General features: G+C 52.6%; 2 protein-coding genes across 2 annotated transcripts in view; one reads left to right on the top strand and one right to left on the bottom strand.

The window, feature by feature from the left end:
* Positions 1-3090: 3090 nt before the first annotated feature.
* On the bottom strand, positions 3091-4563 carry POU3F1 (POU class 3 homeobox 1). The gene has a single exon (XM_037817583.1). The coding sequence runs from the start codon at positions 4561-4563 to the stop codon at positions 3214-3216; it is 1350 nt and encodes a 449-aa protein (XP_037673511.1). The 3' UTR covers positions 3091-3213.
* The window catches only part of LOC119514221 (uncharacterized protein DKFZp434B061-like), an 80729-nt gene continuing 59570 nt past the window's right edge, over positions 4562-25720 (top strand). Inside the window, exons 1-2 of the mRNA XM_037809884.1 lie at positions 4562-4818; positions 4986-5441. Of these exons, the coding sequence (XP_037665812.1) occupies positions 4562-4818; positions 4986-5441 (713 nt within the window). The remainder of the gene's footprint in view (positions 4819-4985; positions 5442-25720) is intronic.

The raw sequence follows: 25720 nt of genomic DNA, 5'->3' as shown, positions 1-25720 counted from the left end.
AGCTCTGAGCTTCATTTTCTTCCATTTCGGGGCTCAGAGGATGGGATGCATCCAGGAATGGAGAAATAAGGAGGGAGTCGGGGGAAGCATGGGGTGGCTTCAAAGTTACGGACTTAGTGGAGCAAGAAAAGGGAGGCCAAGGTCTAGTGGCCAGCAGCTCCCAGCAGGCTGAGCGGCCACCATACCTGCCAGGGAGCTCTAGGATCCTCTTTAAAATGCACCGGGAGGCCCTACTGCTCCACCAGCCTGGGGAACGGCTGGGACGCTGGTGCCAATTACAGGGATAATTGCTCGCTAGGCTGGACTGAGGAAGGAAAAAAACAAAATAAAGGAGCAGTGAGTGAGAGGCTGGGCTTTTGAAAAAACAGCGGTGGACTTTGTATTTGCAGAGACAATTTCCCTCAAGATTGAGGAGCAGAGCCCAGCAAGTCACCGGGAGCTCTCAGCACGACACAGTCATCCTGAGGCCCTGCACCTGGCTGGGGACCACCAACCTGGGGGCCTGGGAACACCTTTCTGGGCAGCCCTGATGCAGGTGGCTTGAGCCAGGACCTCTCCCAGGCATGGGCTTGGGCCGCTTCCCAGGTGGGAGGAAACACATATACACCCTGATTAGGGAGGCGGCTTTTCCCCCAGCAAAGCGACTGTGCCCTTGAGCTTTGGCTCCATGAAGAGTATGAGAAACCTCACGTGGCCCCTCCTGAATGGGAAAAGGACTGCATTTATGGAGGAAACAGGAGAGTTATTTTAAATTAAAAAGCAAGGTCTAGGCTGGGACGCAGGTAGTTTGGGATTTCAGAAGGCTGGAGAGAGCAACGACCGGGAACCTCTTTCAGCTCCTGCTCCCGAGGTGGCAGCTGCACAGCCGTGGGGCACCCCCACAAGCATATGCCTAACTCCCTGCGGGGGTTCTTGGGTGCCCACCCCTGGAGAGATGTCAGGACTTTCAGGTGGTTCAGTTGTTTGTACCCCTTTTCCTCCCCAAGAGAAGTGGGGGCAGGTGGTTTGTTTGAAGAGCAGTAGGACGGGCTTTGTCCAAGCAAGAAGGCAAGGCTCTCTCTCCCCAGCTGGACTCACCTCAGGTGGGTCCATGGGACCCATGTCCATCTCTGCTGTTATAACTCCGTGTGGAGCCAGGCTTGAGCACCCTTTGTTTTTGGTAGGGTGGTCAGGTGGGGCCTAATGAGGTGTCCAGCTGCTCCAGGACCCGGAACAGTGAAGCTGCCCAAGACCCCATACATGGATGCCAAGTGAAACCAAAGTCAGGGGTTGGTGTGTTGGGTGGGGGATACAGAGATGGGCTTTTTCCTTGGCAGAGAAGAGCGGATGTGTGGTGCTCAAGGAACGGCTGGCCCAAATTTGGTGTGGTGTCTTGGGACAGTCTGTTTATGGGAGGAGGGATATGAGACAGCATCATCTTCCCTAAACTCACTCACCCGAGGCAGGGGCACAACTGTTGCCCAAGTACTAGGCGGTCCTGATGGTGGCCTGGAAAAAGGCCTGGTCATCTTCCTCCAAGGTCTTCCCTACTGGGGCCAGAACTTCAGGGGAGGTGAACTGGGGTACCCCATCACTTTGCCATGAAACCGACCCAGCCCTGGCAGTAAAGAGGACAGGACACGGCCCTGGGGTACATGTTTATGTGAGTAATAAAATATTTACTATAACATAAATATAAAGGGAACTTCCCAGTCTACATTATTATTTTTTTTTTTGCAATAAAGATACAAAGAGAATGCACCAAAACATTGTTCCAAAAAAATAATAAAAATAAAATAACAAAATTTAAATTTCAAAGGGTACCAAACAGAGCAAGAAACAGAGAAGGGGGAAGCTCCAAACACATCCAGAAAATAAATAGAGAAGGGTCAGAAATCCAGAAATAATATTAAAATATCTTTTTCGGATTAGTTGGTGTACAAAATCTTTTAGGATGGGGAGGGGAGGGGGGACCCGCAAAACCAAAAATAAAAACCAAGCACAAAATGTTTCTTCTCCCCGCCATGTGTACATATCTCACATATTTACATGGTTCCCGCCTCACCCCGAACTTGGGGAATTTCTCTTCTTGCTTTTCCCCACAGCATCCCGCACCTCAGGAAGACAGTAGCCCGGACAGGGGATGGAGGGAAGCTGCAGGCAATCGGGCAGAGGAGGGTTCTCAGGAAACGGCTTATTTCTACAGCTGGTTACAAAACACCTCCCAACTTTTCCAAGTTTCGTTTGCAGTGGCCAGGAGGACCGGGCCCCGCAGGGAGTGGGGGCCCCCTGCTGCGCGTGGTCAGTCTGCGGCGGGGACGAAGCCCCTTCCCAGCGCGGGTGTGTGCGAACGCAGACCCCTCTTCCGGCGTGGCCGGGAACCGAGCCGAGGCTCGGATGAAACGAAACGAAAAATGAATGCTCGATTTTTTTCTTAGTTTTTTTGTTTGTTTGTTTGTTTTGCTTCTTTGGGGGGAGGGGAAGGGAAGGTGAGGGGAAAAAATAAATTAGGCTAGATTAAAGCTTTGGCTATTTCCTGCTTTATACACAGACGCGGCTCTCGTGGCCTCCCCTCCGGGGCCCCGATAAATACAGTATACAGCGACTTAAATTAAGGGCGCAGGCGGAGTTAGAAGGACCCCGGGAACCGAGAGGCTCCACGAATAAATAAAAACCGTAAAAAACCAGGCCCGGGGGAGGGGAAGGGGGGTGGCGCATCCTTTTGGGAGAGAAGAGGCGTGGAGCGGATAGAGTGACAGGCCCCCACCCTGGACCCGCAGGCTCGGGCGTCCGCGCCGGGGAGAGGGACTGGGCAACTCGACTCTCTTCGTCTCTCTCCCGGGGAACCCCTCACCCCGCACCGCGTTACCTGTCGCTGTGGGGAGGCCGCTGCCGGGATCCGGCCCCGAACAGCCCGGGAAGCAGGGGCGGGGGTCGTCGAGGGGATGGGGGCAGGGAGCAGGCGTCGGGCAGGATGCCCAGGGTGAGCTGACGCGCCGCGGAGCTTCGCTCCTCTCTCCCGGGTCTCGGGCGCCGCAGCCCAGCGACTGTTTTCCGCCGCTTGCCGGAGAGGGGAGTCTGGGCGTCTGGCTTTGTTCTAAAGTTTCTGGGTTTTTTTTTTTTTTTTTTTTTTTTTGTAAAATCCAAAGCGACCGAACAAAAAGAGTCCAGGCCGCGCGAGCGGGCTGTGCGCCCGCGCCTCGCCGCATTCCGACGGGGGCCCGGCCCGCGGGGTCACTGCACGGAGCCGGGCAGTGTGTGGTGGTGGTGGTGGTGCAGCGCGGCCGGCGGCGGCGGCGCAGAGGGCGGCGATGCGCCACCCCCGCCGGGCCCCAGCTCGCCCGGCGCGTATACATCGTCCATAGGCGGGTGGCCGGCACCGGCCGCTGGGGTCATGCGCTTCTCTTTCTGCCGCCGGTTGCAGAACCAGACGCGCACCACCTCCTTCTCCAGCTGCAGGCTGTCGGCCAGGCCGGTGATCTCGTGCGCCGAGGGCTTGGGGCACTTGAGAAAGTGGCTCTCAAGCGCGCCTTTGACCCCCACCTCAATGGACGTGCGCTTCTTGCGCTTGCGGCCTTGGGCCGCGATCTTGTCCAGGTTGGTGGGGCTGCCGCTGGACGAGTCGGTCTCCTCCAGCCACTTGTTGAGCAGCGGCTTAAGCTTGCACATGTTCTTGAAGCTCAGCTGCAGGGCCTCGAAGCGGCAGATGGTGGTCTGCGAGAACACGTTGCCGTACAGCGTGCCCAGCGCCAGCCCCACGTCGGCCTGCGTGAAGCCCAGCTTGATGCGCCGCTGCTTGAACTGCTTGGCGAACTGCTCCAGGTCGTCCGAACTGGGCGCGTCCTCGTCCGAGTGCTCTCCCACCGACGAGCCGCCGCCGCCTGCGCCCGGGTGCAGGTGCGCCGCCGCCGCATGCAGGCCGCCCGCGTGTGCATGTCCGTGTGCGTGTCCGTGGGCGCCCAGGTGCGGCGGCGGTGACGGCTCCAGCTGCGCCTCGTGGCCGTCCTCGTGCAGCGCATGGTGCAGGCCGGGCCCCGCACCACCGCCGCCCGCCGCCAGCATCCCGGCCAGGCCGCCGCCACCGCCCCCCGGGTAGGCCGCCTGAGCGTACAGCCCTAGCGGTTGGGGCTGGTGGCCCCCACCGGTCCCCGGCGACGGCGACATGGCCGGGCCCAAGTGGTGCGCCGTGCCGCCCTGCGCCCACGCTGCGGCCGCGTGGGCCGCCCCCTGGTGCACCAGGCGCGCGTGGAAACCGCCGCCACCGCCGCCGTCGTCGGCTCGGCCGGTGCCGCCGCCGCCCGCCTTGCCGTGTTCCAGGTGCGGGCCCCCGGCCCAGTCGCCGCCGCCGCCTCCTCCCGTGGGTAGCCACTGGGGGTGCGCAAGGCCCACCGGGTGGCCCGCGCCCGCGCCCAGCCACTCGTGGTGCATCAGCTTCTGCACTTCGCGGTAAGCGGCCCCGGCGTGTAGCCGCTCGGCGGCCGCTGCCGCCGCCGCTGCCGCCGCGGCGTCCGGGTGCATGAGCGGCCCGGTGCCCCCAGCTCCGCCGCCGGGGCCCCGCGGCAGGTACTGCGCGGTGGTGGCCATGCCGCCCCGCGCCCTGCGCCGCGCCGCCGCCGCCGCTCCGCTCCGTCTGCGGGCCCCGCCGCGGCGCTCCGCCGGCTTAAAGCCCGGACCCGCTCAGCGCTCCGGAGCCCCACCCCGCCCGGCGCCCATTGGCTGCCCGCGGAGCCACCTCCCGCCCCCCGGGCCCAGCCCCCGCCCCACGCTCCCGCCTGCCGCCGAGCCCGGCGGCCCGGAGTTCGCCATTGGGCCTCGCTCCCGGGGTCCCGCGCGCCGGCGGTGCTGATTGGCCGCTGGGGCTTCATTCACAGCCCCCCTACAGTCCGCGTACACACTCACGCCCCGGGGGCGCGGCCGCCACGTGGGGAGTGGCGCGGGGGTGGCTCCGGGACCGCACCCCCTCTTCATCCTGGCTGCGTGGGCCTCGCTTTCCCCCGGTGCTAGAGACTCCGAGCCCGGTCGGTCCCACACTGCGCGCGGGCCCAGTTCCCGCCTAGATCCCGCCGGGGCGGCCAGAGGAGGCGGCGGGGATTGAGGGCTCCGGGAGGCGCTCCGGCTCCGAGAAGCGGCTCAGCCCGGTGTTCTTCCCTTCGCAGTGCCGCTGCGGGTGGGCCGGGATTCCCGCGGGTCTCGGCGGCTGGGAGCGGGAAGCAGCGCGGGTCCTCGGCTGGGTTCCGGCGCTGCTGCTCACCTCGCCCGCCTCGTCTCTGCAGCTTCCAGCGTGCACAGAGCTCTCTGTGTGCCTCCCGGTGCCCGGTTTTCCCTCTTCTCCCTCTAGACCCAGAGTCGCAACTTCACTCGACCTTTGTGACCCTGAGAGCGCGTCGGGCGCGAGCAGAGCCGACTCGTCCTCGGCTTCATTCCTCCCGCAGACACCCCTTCTGCGTGTCACCGCGGCCCAGGTGAGTACCGCGCGGGCGGCTCGGGGCGGCGGGCTGCAGCGGTGCTACCGGGAGATGCGAGCTCCTGTATCCGAGCCGTGTTCCAGGGTTGCGGAATGAGAGGATCTTGAGGTGGAGGCTGTGGCTCCCGGAAACGCCGGCGGGGCTGGTGGACACTGGGTGCGGGACAGTCAGTGCCGCCTCCGCAGCCTTACACCCCTTCTCCTCCCAGCCTGAACAGCTCATTGGTCGGGGTCACGGCGGGGTCACGCCCGGGGGAAAACTTGCTCTAGGTGCGCTGTGGGGTGGACTCGGGAAGGCTGGCTGGCATTAAAGAAATCCAGAGTGCAGGCGGGGAGCTGTCCAGTCTGGCGCGGAGCCCTGAGCTGGCGTTTAGCTGGCCTTGCCTGGGGCCGCTGGAAAGGAAATTAAAAATGAGAAGGCCTTGTTGGAGAGGCAGGGCGTGGAATTGGGGTCCTGCCTCATCCTTCTAATTCTTTGAGGACTCCCTGCGGGAACCTGAGTGGCCTTGGGCCTCAGTTGTAGCTCCGTCTAACCTACATTGGTCCTCTGGTTGAGCGTGAATGAGCTGGAGCACCCACTTCTCTCCCAGATTGAGGCTTGGGTCCCCGGGAATTTTCCGGCAGCCAGCCCTGCTTCTTTTCTCTCCTGGATCTTGCCTCAAATGGATTCATAGATTCCAGGGCCCTGGGGTTTCAGATCACAGGACTGAGCTGAGGGCCCAACTATTATCCCATAGGTAAGTCAGGACCATGGAATAAAGCCTCAGCTAGGAGGTGTGTGAGGAAAGGTGATTGACAGACTCAGGTGGCGGCTGCAGTGGGGATGACCCTGGAGTGGGCCCAGTTGACAGTGACAAGGGTAATCCTAGGCACAGACTGGGCTCATCTGGGCCCTGAACACCACATGAGGACCATCCTCTGGTTAGCCCCCAAGGGATGGGGTGGAGGGGGGTAGGGTCCTTGGCTGACCATTGGCCACTGTCCTGAGCAGGACCCTCAGACTCTTCTGTAGCAGCAGGAGCTGTGATGGATCCCTGTGTCTGCACCCAGCTAGGGATGCCGGGCTGCCCTGGACTCTTGTCCAGGAAGTGATCACCTGGAGATAGCCCAGTACCTCCTGGTCCACTTGCCTCTCTGGTCCCTCTCCCAGGCCAGGAGGTAGGATCATGGTTAGGAAGCCCTTGGTGAAGGCTCATGTCACGCCAGCCCTAGCCCAGCCTGCATGACATCTAACTTTGGGCTTCCAACCTGGAGCTTCCACTTCTTAGGCAAAAGTAACTCTGGTTTAGTCTCTCTAGCCCTTGCTTTCCTACTTGTAAATTGGAAATAGCCATCTCATAAGCAGCCCACCCCACCTGATTCACTAAGGTAAGGAGGAGGGTGGTATGGGACAACAGGTGTGAAAAGCTCTCAGGTAGGGCTTGTTACACTGTGTGTTTCTATTGCTGTTGTCTGGTGAATGGGTGAGCTGCTCCCCTCTCTAAATCCTGGGTTTCTCATCCATATGTAAAGTGGGGTTGTGGAGGTTTGGAGAAGTTGACCTCTAAGGCCCTTCCAGCTCTGAGGGTCTGTATTTGTATGAATCTGTCCCATTTCCTTTTGGAGGAAGGGAAGTGTCTGGACATGGAACGGGTGTTGTGATGTCCAGCCTTTGAAATTGCTGTTGAGACTTGAAGAACAATGTCCAGTGCTTTGCAATGTGCTTTTTTTTTTTTTTTTTGCAATGTGCTTTTACATTCAGCATTTTATCAGTGCATCTCAGCCAAGTGAGAGACCAATGCATAAGGAAGGGAACTGAGACTTGTCCAGGGCACAGAAGCAGTGAGGGTCCTGCTTCTCATCGGTCTCCCTGCTGCTGAGGGATGGGGGAGAGTGCCCATGGAGCCAACAGCTCTGGCCTTCTCAGAAGGAAGAGCTCCCACTTATCTCTGGTAGCTCCCTAGGGTCAGGCGAGGGCTGCTGGGGTTCCCAAGGCTGTGTTTCCAGGTCTGTGCTGAATTGAGGGGCATTTGCAGAAAAGCAGCAGCCAGACTCCCAGGTTCCCCAGCAAATCTCAGCCCCAATCCCATTACCCCTATGAGCAGCCACATGACTTTGCAATTTTTCTGTCAGAGTCTCAGTTTCTTCATCTTAAAATGGGGACAAGAATGCCTGCTTCTCAGAATTGCTCCAAGATTTCAAGGACGAGACAAAGCATGCACGTTAGATGCCTTCTAAGTGGCAGAGACTGCCTCTGGGGTGTGCAGCAGTGTGAAATAGGAAAGGGTAAGATTCCTTTCTCCACTGGAATATTTAGACCCTATACAATGATATGGGTTTGGTCTTGAGTCAAAATTTCCTTGTGTTTGAGAGTTGTTTCCCTCAGGGTGTCTCAACATCTTCCTCACTGTTGGTCCTGCAGAATCTGTTTGGGAACAGTGGGCTCTGTTCCCTGGCCACTGGCAGAGTCAGCTGCAGTGAAGCAGCCCCTTTCTTTAGGAGCACTGCTGTCGCAGACCTGGAGGAGAACTTATCTTCAGACACAGGGGTATCCACGGCAGTTACCTGTACCTTGGCAGCACAGAATGGTTCAGACATGCTAACAGATGTGCGTGACACGACATCACACGAATTCACACAAGCAGCCTAGCACAGGGACAGATACTCAGACACAACAGGGAACGTGGACTTGCACCAGTAAGCTGAATATTCATAGTCACATAACCAATACACAATGAAAAATACAGGCATGTGTCTAAATGGGAACATACCCAGAAGTCACAAAAGGGCTGAAATAGGCTCAAACAGGCATTCCTTTACTGGCACAGAAATATGAGACCTGTAGGCCCTAGCCTACAAACATGAAGGTGCCCAGCTGGTATGGTGATTCACACAAATAGGCACACCCTCCTATTTCCACATAGGAGCACACAGAGCCAGCCACACACACTCTAGATGCACACAGATACAAAGAGACCTACCCCCCACATCACATAGACACACAAACATATACACCTACAACCTGTAGGAACTAGCAGATCTGCACAAAGGATCAGAAAGCAGAGGAAGGGGCTGTGCCCAGTCCAGATTTGGGTCCATGGCCTTTGGCAGCACTAGTCCTAAAGAAGCAGGGAAATTCTTTCTTTTCACGTTATTTTTTTTCACTCTCTTGTCTGTGGAGGCAACTTTCAGCCAGGCCGCCGCCAGGCTCAGAGGCTCTGGGCCTCTCCGCAGCGGGGGGTGGGGGTGGGGTGGGGGGGGTGGGGGCCCTGCCCAGTCGCCCCCAAGCTGGGCTTTCCCAGAGCAACGCCGCCTCCTCTGACCGGCCCTGGAGTGTGACCGAGCGCCTGCTCATTTGACACAGGTCACGGAGTCTCCAGCAGATGGGGCCCGTGCTGTGGGGGGTCCCCGAGCCGGGAGGGGCTGCTGGGGAGGCTCTCTGCGGGGATGAACGACTACACAAGCTCCCAGCCCCACATACTCTCTCTCTGTGAAGCCGCGGGCCACAGATACAAACCTCCCTAATCCACAGTCACACTCTCTGCCTGACGGATTCAGACATGGCGTCTAGAATACAGCCACACTCAGGAGGCAGTCAGTCACCACTGGCACCCTCCCCTCCTAGCCTCTTTGCACTCTAATATTCCAGACATATACTTCCAGGCAGGGGAGCCCATGTGACACCTCATGGAGCACAGCCTTGGGAGGAAGGAAAGAGGGAAGGCCTTCCACAGCATCTCCTGGGGGCACCTGGGTCTGCCCGCTTCCCTGCTCTGGCGAAGCCCCCTGCTCTGGGTCTTGTCGGCTTCCCGGAAGAGAGCAGCTGCATTTGCAAACCCAAGGCCTTTCTTTGCTGTCCTGGGAGAAAATAAGCCCCAGGACGCTCCACCTGGATTCTTTGCAAGCCAGGGATGCTGAGAAGAGTGAAAGAGAAGAGAGATGGGGTCCATGGGAGGGCTGCTGGAGGACTAGGTATCTTAGGATGCCCTCCCATGTGTGCCGGCTTGAGTCTTTGTCCACAGTTGGGCTGGGGGGCAAGTGGGCCAGCTCTTAAGGTGCACTTCCTTTCCTTGCTGCCAGGCTTCTCCTCGTGCCTTAGATCCTGCCTTTTCAGAGGGCCTGGCTTGGGAGTCAAGGGTCCCAGGTTACAACCTGGCTTTGACTCACACCTGCTAGTCGAGGCTGGACCAGTGTTGGCCTCATAATCTCTGTGACCCTCAGTATATCATCTGTAAGATAGGCAGGATGGTTTCTGATGGGCTGCTTGAGAAGGTGGAATGAGATCACTGCCCGGGTGAAAACTTGGAAAGGGAAAGTGTGGCTTGGTTTTGCTTCCCAGCTGCCTGGGGGATGAGTAAGAGGCTGTTTGGTTGGGAGAAGAATCTGTCCCTCCCCCTGGCCAGTTCTAGCTGAACAGTGTCAGGAGTTACCCCACCCACTGGGGGTTTGCTACCCTGCTCATTCTGGAAGAGCCAGGCAGGGTCCTGACTGTCACAGATTCCCAGGCTGGGGGTGTGCTGGGGTTGTCTTGTCTATTGGATGCCTGGGTGCTGGTTGTTCCCGGCTAGACAGATGTGTCATGCTCGCTGTCATCCTGAAAGCTCTCACTACCTGGGACATGGTCTCTGTTTTGGCTCTCAAGTCCCTACCTCTTCCTCTCCGAACTCAGTCCCTCCAGGTGTCCTGTACCTCTTCTGTCCTGCCCTGTGTTTGCTAGGGCCTGGGATTGAGGAGGGGTGAGGCGGGAGGGGAGAAAGAAGCTGTCTCACCTATTTAGTCTAGGGTTTCCTATCTCTCGGTCTTGGTGAAGGGGAGGAGGGATGGAAGGTGAAATATCCTTTGGCCTGAACCTTTCCTTGCATTTTATTTTTTCCTGTCTCCGCGTAGGTCTATGGGTGGGGTTGGGGTTCCCACTGCATCAGTAGAATATTCAAATTAGGTGTGGGCAATTGCTCTTGAAATTTACCTCCACTTTTAGCAGAATGGCAGCCTCGGAGCTGGTGTTAGTGCCCACGATCCGGTTATGCAGAACACGCTCTCTGCAAATCGGTAAATCATTAGCGAGGATTAATCACTCCGAAAGGCTGGGGCTGGGTTTTGGTTTTTTTTTCAAACACACTTTTTATCTGGATGGCTGCAAAATCCACCACTACAGGGTGGGGGTGGGAACCGAGGGTGATAATTTAAGTCCTTGTCATCATCCTTAGAAGGCTGAGGTGTCTTCGTAGGCCTGGGTTTGACTTTGTGACCTGATTGAGAGGGGTGGGGGCGGGCAGCTTGGGCGGGGTGGAGGAGGGCAGGGGAGTTCCCTGGGGTTTGTATGTGTTACAGTGTTTACAACAGGGTTTTGGCGGCTTGGTATGCTTGCATATGTGGTGACTGTGTTAGCATGCTTGCACGAATTCATGTGTTTGTATTTTATAGATGCCTATAAGTGTTTGTGTGCTTGTGTTAGTATGCTCATCCTTGGTTTGTTCTAATGTGTGTGCACTGGTGTTTGTAATTGTCAGACAGTGCTTCCGTTTGAGAGTGTTTTTCCCCCCTTAAAGTTTGTTTTATTAGAGCAGCTGTAATCTTATAGAAAAACTATGCAGAAAGTACAGAGTTCTCATATATCCCACCCCCCAGTTTTCCCTATTATTAACATTTTACATTAGTGTGATACCTTTGTTACAATTGATAAACTAGTATTATTATAATTATACTATTAACTATAGTTCATAGTTTACGTTAGGGTTCATTCTTTGTGTTGTGCAGTTCTATGTTGGTTTTTTTTTTAATTTATTGTGCTAACATTTTCATAACCCACAATTTCCCATTTGAACCAACTTCAAGTATACAGTTCAGGGGGGCTAATTGCAGTCACAGTGTTGTGCTACTGTCACCACCATTTATTACCAAAATTTTTCCATCACTCCAACCAGAAACTCTCTACCCATTAAGCATTAACTTCCCATTCCCTATCCCCACCTCTGCCCCTGGTAACCTGTGTTCTAATTTCTGACTCTATGAATTTGCTTATTCTAATTATTCGTATAAGTGAGATCATAACAATATTTGTCCTTTTTTGTCGGGTTTTAAAGTTAATTTACGTTTCGGGATACTGTTTTAGTCGGCACATCCCCTCCCCGCCCCGTGTGGGAGACCACACCTCACCTTCCTCAGGCTCAAGGAGGGGAAGAAGCTAGAGCTGGAGGGAAGGCCCACCCATCACCTGCTGGGCACAGGGAGGTAGGCGGGAAGGAGTGGCTCAAGGTTTTATCTACCTATTCCTCCTGGGGTTGCCCTCTGGAAGAGACTTTCCTGAGCCCAGCAGGAGGCCTCTCAGGGTGGATGGGGTCCCGGCTCTCACCATGGCACCTCTTACCACCCCACCCCAGGCACATCCAACGTTCCATGGTTCCTGAAGACCCACTTCTGCATAGCAAAGCACGTATAGCGCTAGCTCCTAATCGGAACTGTATGGCCATGAGGGGGCCAGATCTCTTTCCTCCCAGACCCCTGGTGTCCCGGTGAGGTCCCTTAGGGAAGGAAGGTCATTCTTCCAGCCAGGACCAAGCTGATGAATGGGCCAGCCTCCTTTTCCCTGTCTTTCTCCCTAACATAACTGTAGCTCAGCTTTGGAGCAGTGATTACCTTCAAATGACCCATTAGTTACATTTTCAGGGTGTTGGGCATAGTGGAAACGTGAGGATGAAGTCACAGGGCTTTTCCCTCCTTTCTAGTCTCAATGTGGGATTTGAGGGAGGACTTAGTGGTCCCGGTGCTTACATACACCCACTCCTCCTCTCTGTGTTGTGCTGCTGGCCCCAATCTCCCCCAGCCTTTCCCCCCATACAGGGACATCTTTGGTAGCCTATCACTATCTACCACTCCACAAGTGGCACAGGCACCTTGTTCTGTATGTGTACCTCATTCATCGCTCCACTGTAAATCCTCTTTCCCTCCATGCAGTGGTCTAGCCTGGAGCCCAGAGGAGGACCAGAATGAGATAGCTCCTTGGCTTTAGGTTAAGAGAGTCTGGGGAGAGCTGGCTGGGATCAGTGCTGGCCTTCCTCAGCTTTCTTGGGGCAGCTGCTGGAGGGTGGGGGGCACAGAAGGAAGACTTAGAAATTATATTTTCCCAGGGACCTGTCAGCATCTTTGTCTCTGGTGGCAGACATCTGCCTGAGCTTAGGGTAGCATCTGCCTTGGCTGGAGACAACATCTGTTTGATGCTGGGACACCTGGCTGAGCCCAGCACTTTAGCTGGCCCCAGGACAGCTTCTGTCTGGGCCCAGGACATGTGTCTCAACCTGGTGCAACATCTTTCTAGGCCTGGTGCAACATCCTCCTGGCCTGGGGGCAATGTCTGCTTGAACCCTGGACATCTGTCTGACTTGGAGACACCTGCTGAGCCTGGAACAATACCTGGCTGCACCTGGGAATAGACATCTCATTGCAGATAAGATCACCCCTGAGTCTCAATTTTTGTTTGTGGCTGAGAATAGAGCGTGTGCAGAACTTGTATCTCTCCTCTGCTTTCTACTAGTGAGGGCTCTCAGATGGAGTGCCTCAGTTTACCTTCAGTTGTAGGCCCATTGGCCTGGTTGCTCTGGGCATCTCAAGGTAGCTCCAGGAAGCCAGAGTTAAAGGAATGTGTAAGGGAAGTGGATGCGGTATAAAATCTGGTGTCTGGGTCAGTTTCTCCTTCCACCCACCCCTCTGTTGAGTCAAGTCAGAGTGTACCCCCTCAGACCTAACTCTGACATGTCACTTGCCTCCCAGGAAGCCTTCCATTACTCCCTATTGTCCATCATCGGGTTCAAAGCCCCTGGTGGTCCTGCCCCTGTCACCCCCTGCTCTCCTATCTGCCACTCCTTCCACATGCTCTATAAATCCAGCAACAGCGGGCTTCTGTTCCCTCAAACACACCAGCCCTTCTATGACTGCCTTCCTTTGCACATGCTCTTCCCTCTCCTTGGAATACCCTCTCCCCTCTTCCCTTCATAACCTTCAAGTCCCAGCTCAAGGAAGTCTTTTTGCTCCTTCTCTAGATGGTCACGGCCTCTGCCCTGTTCCCGCAGTGTATTGCTCAGAAATCTCAGAATTAGCATCTATAGGCCTGCGTTGTTATGAATTCTGTGTCTGTCTCTCCCACTGGACTGTGAGCTCCTTTGGGGGTGGAACTGGCTCTGTTTCACCTCTGTCTCCCCAGCCTCCAGCGCACATCCTGGTCTACGGTCGGTACCGGTAGAGAATGCCTGTTGAATGACCACATGGTTATTCCATGGTGATCACACCTCCTTTTTTTTTTTTTTTTTTTTTTTTGATGGAGGGCATTTGGGTGATACTGTAGACATTGGATTTCAGTCTCAGAAGAAGCAAAGGACTTTAGAGAAGAAGTGTACTTGCTTATTCATACCTGCTTGTTGGCTAAAGCCAAAGTGGGTTGGGTCCTGGGCCCAGAGAGCCCTGGGAAAGGGCCTTTTGGGGGTTCTGTCAATGGCTCTGTCCTGCCCAATATTCTTTATCCATTACCAAGATGAAGGTATACAGGATCCAAAGATTCAGCACATTTGCTGCTGACAGGAGTCAGGAGGAACAGTGAAGATCAGATGGCAGCAACGGATCCAGACATACAAGTCTCTCTATGGGCTGTGGGGCGGGAACTACATCTGATAAAGAGGACTGTCTTGGGGCAAATGTCAGGTGCTTTGACAGGGTTCAAACCCAACTTCAGGAGGGTGGGTGAGAGATTAGGGTCCTGGCTTAGCTTGTGTGGGAAAGTTACAGGGTTCATAGTTTTGCTTGTCCTGCTAAAGAGGGAAGACAACATAAGGTGTTGCTAGTATAAACATTGCACCCAGAGCAAACTGCCCTCACTGGTCAGGACTACCTGGCACCTGGCCAGGTCGAGAGGGCCGCTATCCCCAGGAGAGTGTATGGGAGCAGCCAGGGTAGGGCGGGGCACAGAGCTATGAGAAGCGAACGTTCCAGGGACACGATATCTGCCTGTGTGGCTTTTTATTTCAGCAAACAGGGCTACCTGTATTGTTTTTGCTGATGATAGAAGCGATGCAAGCTCAGTTGTAAACGTTCATTACTGTAGAGTGTAGGAAAGAGAATGTGGAAGTCCTCTGTTATTAATTTCCAGGGGCAGTTGTAACAAATTACCACTAACTGGGTGGCTTAAAACTACAGAAATTTATTCTTTCACAGTTCAGTTGGCCAGGCTAGAAGACCAAAGTCCAGGTGTTGGTAGGGCCATGCTCCCACCAAAGGCTCCAGCAAAGAATCTTTTCTTGCCGCCTCCTGGCTCCTGCTGGTTGCTGGTAATCCTTGGCGCTCCTTGGCTTGTAGCTGCGTCACTTGAATCTCTGCCTCCGTCTTCACATGGCCTTCTTCTTTGTGTGTCTCTGGGTGTAAATCTCCTTCTTTCTCTTATGAGACATCAGTAATTGGATTCAGGGCCCGCTCTAATCCCTATGAGCTTGATTTCATTTGCAAGACTTGATTTTGAAATAAGGTCACATCCACTGGTACGAGGGGTTAGGACTTGAACATATCTTTTTTTGGGGGACACAATTCAATCCCCTATATCCTTCATTAATCTCTCTGCCACCCTCCTCATAACTACTCCTACTGAGTATATATTTCCAGAACTTTTTTGCACAGTTTAATAATAGCTAAGATACTAAGTCCTTACTGTATTCGGGAACTGTGCTCAGTGCTTCCACCTGGGTTTACACATCACCTCTTCACAGGAACTCCATGAGGTCGGTGCAACTATTATCCATATTTTACAAATGAAGAAACAGGCTGGAGGAGTTAACTAACTTGCCCAGGTTATACAGGAAGTGACAGACATATAGTTTTTTTTTTGGACAGGAGATGAGAGAGGACTACAGTCCATGTGGTGTTTTGTAACCTGTTTTTTCATGAACAATTTAGTGTGGTTGTGTGTGTATCTTTCTCTATGTCTCACTGTTATTATCTCCATCTACATATCATCAGTCTATCATGTCTATGTATATCATCATCTATCAATGTATCATCTATCATCTATCAATAATTTATTTAGAAATAATCTTTTTGTACATATCGTCCACCTTATCCTTTTAGTGGCTGTATAGTATTCAGTTGTGCAGAGGCACTGTTATTAAATAAACAATCCACTAATGGTGGGCATTTAGATTGTAGCTACCATCTTTGACTGTCTGCAGGGCTCTCTTGGGACTTGGGGAGCAGATAAGCTCTGTGTGACCCCTGGAAGCAGAGTTAAGGCCAAGCCATGAATTCTTCAGTGAGCCAGGATTTTGGTTCAACTTTCCAAGGGACCACTTTGTCACTTGGTGTACTTCCTGACATTGGAAGAGTTTAAAGTAAAGGCCTGGACGCTACCTCTCAGGAGTGCCACAGGAGGAATTTTGCACCAGGCAATGGGTTGGGTGGAGATGCTGGTATAGTGGAAGGAGCACTGGTCTTTCAGTAAGGAGGACTGAGTTCAAGTCCCTGCTCTATCTCTTAGCAAACTTCCTAGGGCTTCAATCTCCCTGGCTGTAAAATGAAACTAGAATACCACAGTAGTTAGGATCATGGGCTTTGGAGCCTGGCAGGCCTGGTTTTGAATATAGGCTGTGACTCTTACCAGCTGTGTGACCCTGGGCATGTGGCCTCAACTCTCCAAGCTACAGTTTCCTCAACTGCAACTGGGAATAGAAATTGTTCATCCTTCCATTTAACTAATATTTTTAGCACCTGCTTTGGGCTAGGCACTGGGGGAACAATATGCAGAAGATAGACAAGGCCCCTGTCCACAGGGACTGTATGTTCTAGACGAGGAGGGAAGAGAAACAGAGTAAACAAGTAAACAAATGCACAAAGGAGAGAACTGCAGATTGCAGTAGGAGTTTGAAGGGACCATGTCAGGTGACATGAGGGAGTTGCTGGAGGGGCCTGGACTCAGTGACTGAGAAAGGCCTCTCGGAGGACGTGACATTTGAGCTGAGACTTGCAGGATGCAAAGGACAGAGAGCCAACGAAAGTTTGTGGCAGAAGAGACAGCAGTTGCAAGAGCCCCAAGGTATCCTGGTGTGTTCCAGCAGCAGAAGGAGGCTAGTGCAGCAGGAGCACAGTGAGTGGCGGAGGGGAGCAGCTAGGGCTGAGATCCGTGAGGGAGTGAGGCCAGGTCAGGCAGGGCTTTGTAGAATGTGGTCAGGAGTTTGCTATCCTACTAAGGCAGATTCCTACTTCTTAGGGTTAACATGAAGTTGACATGAGATCTGCATGGTATCTTAGTTTGGGTTTTTCCAGAAGCAGACCCTGAGATGAGTATTTGAATGCCTTTAGGAAAGTGATTCCAGGAAACACAGGTAGGAGAGTGGGCCATTGAGTCAGGGTAGGGGAGGCACCCACCTGAGAGGTATCCCATTGATAGGTGAGGGAGCTGAGTCCTTTATGCACTAACACATCAATCATTCTGCTCGTGGGGTGGGTGGGTGCTTTAATTCCTAGCACTTCAGGTTTGCCATAGTGAGACAGAGTGGTCAAAGCCCTCAGGCAAAGAGGCAGCTGCATGCAGTTGGGAGTTGAGCTGGGGGGTACAGGGGGGCACTGAAATGGTAGAGCTTAAAGGGATGGGGTGGACCACTGCTGCACCATCTGCTACACATGGAGAGCTGCGGCATAGAAAGCATCCAATAAATGGTAGGAGTTATTACTGTTATTACTAATAGTTATAATAATAATTATTGTCGATATTGTGAGGTTAAATTAGATGATGATGATGATAGTAGTATAGTTATGGGTGCTTACTAGGTGCCTGGTATCATTCTCAGCGCTTTACCTGTTACCTCATTTACTGCCTGTAGTAGCTAGTGTGTGTAGGAGGTTTGGCATGTAGTAGGTGGTCAGTAATAGTAGTTGATATCCCAACTCGGGAGTTCAAGGATCTCAGATGATAAGTCTGGGGTATTCAGCAGACCTCTAGATGCTGAGGCCCCTTGGCCCAAACCTCCTGAGCTGCAGGCAGCCTCCTCTGTGCCTTGAGGTGCTGACTCAGCCAGTGAAAGATGTAAATTCCTACCTTGGTTTGCATATGATTTACACATATTTATTTATGAGTGTCTTTGATTAATGTCAAAGTGCTTTGGTGATTTTTCTGCCAGGCCGCAGGGCCCTGCAGAGGGCATGGCTGGTGTGGACTTGGCTGTGGGCTCTGAGTATGTGTATGTCAGGGGGCTGTTGGGTAGGTGGATGGTGGCTGCAAAGACAAGTAGACAACAGACTGGGACCGGGGATTCTGGAGTGGGTGATTTGGGCAGCTGGTGTGAGTGGGTGCTGTAAGCATACGGCAGGGTCCAGCTAAGGGCTGGGAGACAGGGCACTGGGATGAGTGACTGGTGAGCCTAGAAGTGGCCATGGTCTTGAATAAGCCAGTGTGCTGGGCAGGCTTTCAGGATAGGAGCTCAAACACACAGGGAACCAGGACCAGATCTGGGGGCCAGGGAGGACCCACAGTGACGGTGAGGGCATCAGAAACAAGGCGGGAACTCAGAGGCAGAGGGAGGGCTGTCTGCAATCAGGGCCTGGCACAGGAAGTGGGAAAATCTGCCAATCAGCAAGAATTTTCCGCGTGTGCTGGGAGTGCCCCACCTTGTGCCTAGTGCTGTAGGGAAGACTAGTCTCAGCCTGTAAACCTTGTCCGGGTCGGGGGGCTGGTGAGATAAGGAGGGAAGGACAGGCCCTGACCTTGACTGAGAGCTGCTTGCCTGGCACCATGGGCCATTCACATCCATGGTCTCCTTTAATCCTCATAAGGCCCAGAGAGGAAGTGGCTGTCTTATCCTTATTGCAGAAGAGGGAGAAGAGACTCAGAGAGCTGCAGGAACTTGCCTGAGGTCACACAGCAAGGGAGTGGGGAGCTGGATTTGGGCCCAGCTCTGCTTCCTTCCAGAACCTGAGCATGTAGCTAGTGTAGTCTCCCTTGTCTTGTATGAGGATTAAATGAGCTCAAGTGTGTAGAGAGCTCAGCACAGACAGAACTGGCACACAGTAAATGCTTGTCTTAGTGTCCCAGCTGCTAAAATAAATGACACAATAGATTGGCTTAACAACAAGAATTTATTGGTTCACCCAAAATTGAGGTGCCAACAAGACTATACTTTCTCCTGAGGATTTTGGCATTCTGGGGCTCACTGCTGGTGATCCTTGGATCCTTGGCTTTCTGTCACATGGCCATTTCCTCTCCTTTCTCTTCCAGTTCCATTGATTTCTAGTTTCCCTGGCTCTTCCCCATGGCTTTTTCTTCATAAAGTCCCCAGTAATAGGTTTAAGACTCAATTTCACTCAGGTGGTCATACCTTAACTAAAAATAACATCTTCAAAACGTCCTATTTGCAATGGGTTTACCCCCACAGGGATGGATTAAGATTCAGAGCATATTTTTTTCCTGGGGTGCATTACTCAACCTTCCACAGTGCTCAGTAGGTTTTTTTTTTTTTTTTTTTTTTTCCCTTCTCTCCCTTAAATGGTAGAGCTAGGATGCTTCAATCCTTGTCCGTTGGACTCTACTGTTTGCATGGTACTATGGTTCTTGCCAAGGCTGGTTGCAGGAGGGTTGGTTGAGAACAGAGCATGCCCTCCTCTATAGGCTGGATGAGCCCTTGCCAGACGTGGACATTTGGGGCCGTCAGCATATGTCAGCTCAAGTCCTGGCCCTGGGTAGGGTGGGGACACTGGGGTTGCCCAGTCAGTATTGCCTGCATGTGTGTGTGCATGTGTGTGTATGTGGTGAGGTCCTTGACTGGAGAAGGAGAGGTGACTTTGGGGAGAGTGGGGAGCTCTACCAGCAGCCCAGCTGTCAGGGCCCACTCTTATTCTAGCCACCGAGATCTGAATCAAGTGAGAGAGTGAACCACATGAAGATGTGTGGGAAATCACTCCTGGCACAGGTAACAGCAAGTGCAGAGGCCCTGGGGTGGGAATGAGCTTCATGTGTACGTCTTCCACAGTAGCTGTAGAGACAATATTGACTCTGTCTTCCCGCGTTTGAAACAGAGGAGTTAAGCGGGAGTAGAATTCATTCAAAAAATATTTGTTTAGTGCCTGCTTTGTGCCAGACACCATCCTGGGTGCTGATGTTTAACACTTATTGAACATTTACTGTGTTTCTAAGAACTTTACATATATTGATTCAGTCAATCTTCATGACAAGCTGGGGAAACTGGGGACACAGTTGGGCTTCCTCTGATTCCCCCAGCCTCTTCCCATCTCCCAGCTGACTCAGGCACCCAGTGTCTGCCACCCAGAACAAGACCAGGATCCCCACAATGGGTGAGGTGGAGCTCTAGGGACTTTACTGTCTTCGTGGCCTCTGCCCAGGATCAGGTCCTGAGCTTCCTGGAAGCCACCCAGTGGACTGAGTCTAGAGATGGTGGAGTGCCCAGGTTTAATCCCCATAAAGCCAGGCCTGCCCTAGAACTTCCGCCCCGCAGGGGGCTTCCAGTAATGCTCTCCCTGTGCCCCTCTCCCCAACTCAGCTCCTGGCTCCCATCAGCCCCTCTGCTTAGCTCAAGCCCTGGCTTGTGGGCTCTGTTCAGGAAGCCAAGTCCCAGCTCAGGGCTCAGCCTCCTGGCAGGGAGGAAAGAAGGTTCCAGCCCTATTCTTTGATAGGACTGTCCCCAACCACTCCTTGGGCTTCACTAACTCTGCTGGAGGCGGGAGAGGGGGTGTGAGCCCTGCTTGGCGCTCTCTGTCCTTCCCTTCAGATGGTGGCTCACAGGGCTTCAGCCAGGGATGCCTGCTCAGTTCCCGACAACTCACCAGACACTCAGCCCATGCCCATGGCCTGGGCTCCCAGCTCTCTCCGGGAATGGAGGGGGCAGAGAAGAGGAAATAGAAAAAGTGCTCAGAATTCAGAGGCCAGGAAAGGAGCCTGGCACATGGGGCAGGACGGAGTTCAGTCAGATTTTGATGAACAAATGAATCTGGTGAAGGGGATTTTCTGGGTGGGGAAAAGGAAGGTGTTTTACTGGTGGGCTATGCTAACCTAGAAACCATAACTCCATTAATTTTTATATCCATCCACCCAGCTATCCATCCATCCACCCTCCCACCCACCCACATACCCATCCAACAAACTGCTGACTGAATGCCCAATGCGTGCCTAATGCTTATTGAATGGGTATGTTTGGAGAGCTGGTCAGTGTTTATACTTTTGTGACCTCTTTGTTCATTTTTTTCCTTTCCCCACCTGGTTCCTAGAGAGGCTCCCTTTGAAATGGGGGTCCCTCATCTCTGAAGAGCCAAGAGGAAAGGGCTCGGGCTTGGCTGTGGGGTTGCCGGGTGCCCTGAATCTTGTGTGCTCCTCCCACCCCTGCTGGACCAGGCCTGTGACCCTCACTCCCAGCCTTGGAGGAGGCCATGGTGCATACCAGGTGGGCTCATCCAGGGGCGGGGGCATTGCTCCCTGGCAGTCTGCCCATTTCCGCTGTAGGGGCGGCTTGCTCCTTGCCAACGCCAGGCTTTTGGAGTGGTGAAGTTGTGTTGCTGTGTAGCCTCCCCACACTAATGTAGTAAACAAACAGGCTGGGACTCTGGGCCTGGGAACCAGGAGGGGTGGGGGTGGCTGCTGTCTGATCAAGGGCAGGAGCTGAGTGGGGCTCAGAGGGGTGGGTGGGTGGCCCGAGCTTTGAACCTTTCTGTTGCTGTGGTCCTGAGAGTGCAGGCCACTCCTCTGTCCTCCCTCCCTGATGTCCAGCCTGCCCGGACCAGCCCCGGATGGATAGCAGATGTGGGCAGCAAACAGGGGCTGGGTCCTGAACTGCCCTGGTGGGAGATGAAAGTGTAGAGGGAGGGGTATAGGAAAAAAAACAAATCAAGACAGAGATAGAGACAAAGAGAGTGGCAGAGAGACCCAGAGATAGGGACTTGGAGAGAGACGCACACAGAAAGGCCGAGGGATATAGAGAAGGAGGATGAAAGAAAGAGAGAGAGAGAGAGAGAGAGAGAGAGAGAGAGAGAGAGAGAGAGAGAGAGAGAGAGAGATTGAGAGAGCGATTGAGAGAATGAGAGGGAGGGGAGGTAAAGAGGGAGAGAGAGAGAGAGACAGTCAGGTGAGAGAGGGAAGATTGAGAAGGTTCTAGAATAGGGGAGGGGAGTCCAGGACAAGGAAAGAGAGCAGGAAAGGTGTGTGTGTGGGGGGGTGCAAAAATGCAGAAAGTCTGGAGAGTAATAATAGTTCAATAATAGCCTCCTCCTATGTGCATAGCACCTTACGGTGAACAGAACTTTTCCACTTGGGTAAGTTCATTCAAGCCTCACAGCCTGGCTGAGATGGGGTTGGGGTCCCCGAGGCAGGATGGCAGCAGGGATGCATCCTTAGATTTGGGAGCAGGTGGGTGAGATGGGTCCCACAGGGCAGGGGCATGGGGGGCGGTAAGTGGTTTAGAGACAGACCACCCCCCCGCCACCACCCCCAGGCCTTAGTCCCTCCAGTGACCGAGACATCCCCAGCTGAGATCCGGAGGCTGTTACGGGCATTGCTGGCTTGTGCTCAGCGTTGCTCCCCCACGGCGTTATTGTTCTTCCTGGGAGGAAGAGGCTGTCCCATCAGGATGCTTCTTTCTTGTTCCCTCTCTCCTGCCCCTTGGTTGCTAAGTGTAGTGGATGCTGGGGCGCGTGCCCAGATTCCCCTTCAGGACGGAGGCTCTCTTGCCCCTACCTCTGGGAGCGTGGGCTGTTGAGGTTCACAGCTGATTCCATCTCAGGGACTTGCCCTTGATGGAGGGGACATGATTTACCCAAAGTTATGCCACTGCCCTGGGGGCAGCCCGTGTCCAGTGACTGGTTTGTGTGTGTGTGTGGGGGGGGGCGGTGGTGGTGGGACAACAGGCACAAAGGCCAGCTCCCCTCGCTTCAACTTGGGACACTTGCCAAGAGCCCTACCAGCTCCACAGTGCCTTGTGAGATTGGCTCTCTTTGTTGTGACTACACTGCAGATCTCTTTCTTCCTTTGCCCAATCCTGTCTCCCTCACGTCCCTGTCCCTTTGTTCCTGAGAGTTCTTCCCATTAAACTTCCTACATGCAGATGGCAGACTCTCAGAGTAGTCCAGGGAATCTGACCTCTGACCCTAACTCACCACAGGGCACCAGCCTAGGCTCAGCTCAGACCCCCTCCCCACCCCAGCCCCTCTCATCCTCGCTCTCTCCCTCATCCTCATCCCTGTCAGATGAGGGCTGGGTTCCACACACAGGTGTGGGTGAGTGTGTGGGAGGAGGAGGAGAGGATGTCCCACCCTAGGCAGAAGCCCCTCCCCATTGCCCTGTGGGTAAGTGCACGTGGTGGGCATGCGGCGGCCTCGGGGGTGGCCCTGCGGTGCCCATCTGCCCTGGCGCTGAGGCAGCAGGAACGGTGGTTCAGGCTCTGGAGCGGCTGCCTCTTCACCGTCAGTCCCACTGCCATTTGGCGGCTGTGTGACCTCGGGCAATGAGGATGAACTGATTTCATACGTACACAGGTTCTTAGACCACAAAGTGGCATGTTAGTGTTAGCTATTAGAATAATAATAGTTTTTAAAAACTTCTTATTTTGAAATACTTTCAAACTTACAGGACAGTTAACAAAATAACACAAACCCCATACAAAAAACTCCAACCTATCCCTATACCCCAGATACCCAGATTCACCAATTTTAACATCTGACCACATTTGCGCTGTCATTCTATCTATCCATCAGTCTGTCAATCCATCTATCTGTCCATCTGTCTCTCTCTTTGTTTATCAATCCATTTCCTGAACACTTGAGCATGGGTTTTATACCTCATGCTCCTTGAACATTTAATACTGTCAGGTCCATTTCCTAAGAACAAGGGTATTCACTTATCTAACCACCTTAAGTGCGGTTATCAAGTTCAAGAAATTTAACATTGATAGAAAACTTATAGTCTATATGCCAATTTTTTACATATGTCTCAGTAATGTCCTTTTGAGCCTTCTCTCCTCCCTTGTTAGGTCCTGTACAGGATCATGCATTGTCTGGAGTTGTCAGTCTCTTTAGTTGCTCTTTCCCTCCCTCTCTCCCTCCCTCCCTCCCTCCCTTTCTCTTTCTTTCTTTTTTAATTGTGGGCATATATATACAACATAAACTTTCCCATGTCAACCACTCCCAAGCACACCTACCATTCAGTGGGATTAATTACAGTCAATGTATTGTGCTACCCTTACCTTCTTCCATTACTAGTGCTTTCCCATCTCCCCAAACAGAAATCCTACACTCATTAGCATTAACTTCTTTCTCCTGCTCCTCACCCTTGTTAATCTGTTCTCTAATTTCTGTCTCTATGACTTGTATATTCTCCGATATTTTCTTTATAGTTCCTGTGGGGCTTAAGTTTAACATCAGAAGTCTATAACAATCTTGTTTGCTTTGGTAACGACTTAACTTCAATTGTATACACAAACTGTATTCCTATACCTATCTGTACCCCCTACCTTTATGTAGTTCTTGTGACAAATTACATGTTTATACAATATGAATAGAAACCACTGATTTCTCATTACATTTTATGCATTTGCCTTTTAAATCCTGTAGGAAGTAAAAAGTGGAGTTACAAACCAAAAATACAATAGTACTGGCATTTACTAACCTTTGTTGTTACTCTTACCAGAGATCTTTATTTCTTCATGTGGCTTTGATTTGTTGTCTATTGTCCTTCCCTTTCAAGCTGTGGAACTCCCTTTGGCATCTCTTGTAGGGGTGATCTGGTAGTGACAAACTCCCTCAGCTTTCATTTGTCTGGGAATGTCTTAATTTCTTTTTGAAAGACAGTTTTGCCAGATGTAGAATTCTTGGTTGGCAGTTTTTTGTTTTTAGCACTTTAAATATGTCATACTACTGCCTTCTTGCCTCCATGGTTTCTGATGAGAAATTGGCATCTAATCTTGTTGAGGCTTCCTTGTATGTGACATGTTGCTTCTCTCTTGCGGCTTCTAGAATTTTCTCCTTATCTTTGGTATTCGACAGTTTGATTATTACGTGGCATAGTATGGGTCCATTTGAGTTTATCCTGTTGGAGTTCACTGAGCATTTTGGATGTATATATTCATGTCTTTTGTTAAATTTGGGAGGTTTTAAGCCATTATTTATTCTTTGAATATTCTCTCTGCCCCCTTCTTCTCTTTCTTCTCCTTCTGGGACTCTCACAATGTGTATATTGGTGTGCTTGATGGTGTCCCACAGGCTCCTCAAATTCTGTTTACTTTTCTCCATTCTTTCTTTCTTCTGCTGCTCAGAGCAGAGGATTTCAATTGTCTTACCTTCAAGTTCACTGATTCTTTCTTCTGCCAGCTCCCATCTGCTGTTAACCCCCCTACAGAATTTTAAATTTCTGTTAGTGTGGTCCTCTTCTCTGTTTGTTCCTTTTTGTAATTTCTGTTTCTCTATTGATATTCTCTTTGTGTTCATCTATTGTTTTCCTTATTTCCTTTAGTTTTTTTTTTTGTCCATGTTTTCCTTTAGCCCTTTTAGCATAATATTTAGGAGCATATTTTTTAAAGTCTTTGTCTGGAATATCCCAGGTCTGGTCCTCCTCATTGATGGTTTCTAAAACTTTGTCTCCGTTGCCTGGACCATAGCTTCCTGTTTCTTTGTTTCTTCCTGGTGTGGGGCACTACCCTGTGTGTCCTATAGCCAGCAACCCCTTGCCCCAGGGAGCATGACTTGACTGCACTCACACAGCGTTCTGTAGGAGAGCTCTCTGAGCTGCCTTCCACATGCAGGGGAAGTTCTGGGACGGCAAATCTCTCAGGCCACCTCCAGACAAGCTGGGCTGGACATACACGGTCCCAGCATGTGCGTGAGGATCACTGTGCTGTCAGAACTGGGATCAAGGATCTGCCCTGGGAGCGTGGGCTGGGGATGGGGGACAGCCAGGGCACCACGAGATCCTGCGGCTTTTAAGTGGCGTTTTTCTTGATTTGGCATTTGCCCTGTTACTACAGTTCTTTACTGTTTTCTGGAGCTTTGAGAAAGATGTTGCTGCCAGTTCTTGCTGGTAGTTCAAAGCTTCTGTAGGGGGATGGAGCCCTGAAGCATCTTACTCTGCCATCTTGTGGGTGGGCAGGGCCTCATGATTATTACTTCTGTTATTTGTAAAATAACACCCGATTGTTCAGGTTGGTGGGACTGTACAGCCAATATCCAAGAGATACACTTACGTGGGATGAGGAATTATTTCCTTAAGTGAACAAGGAGTCTCTTGTGTTTCCCTGTGGCCCCCCTCCTTGTGCAATGCAAGCCCTTCAGTTTGCAGAC

Source organism: Choloepus didactylus, chromosome 2 (genome assembly GCF_015220235.1).
Source record: "Choloepus didactylus isolate mChoDid1 chromosome 2, mChoDid1.pri, whole genome shotgun sequence".
In the NCBI taxonomy this organism is placed as follows: domain Eukaryota; kingdom Metazoa; phylum Chordata; class Mammalia; order Pilosa; family Megalonychidae; genus Choloepus; species Choloepus didactylus.
Note: the sequence above shows the minus strand (reverse complement) of the source record. Positions and strands in the feature narration are given on the sequence as shown.

Excerpts from the sequence above, each read along its gene's own strand:
- POU3F1 (XM_037817583.1), bottom strand. The coding sequence starts at position 4,563 with ATGGCCACCACCGCGCAGTACCTGCCGCGGGGCCCCGGCGGCGGAGCT.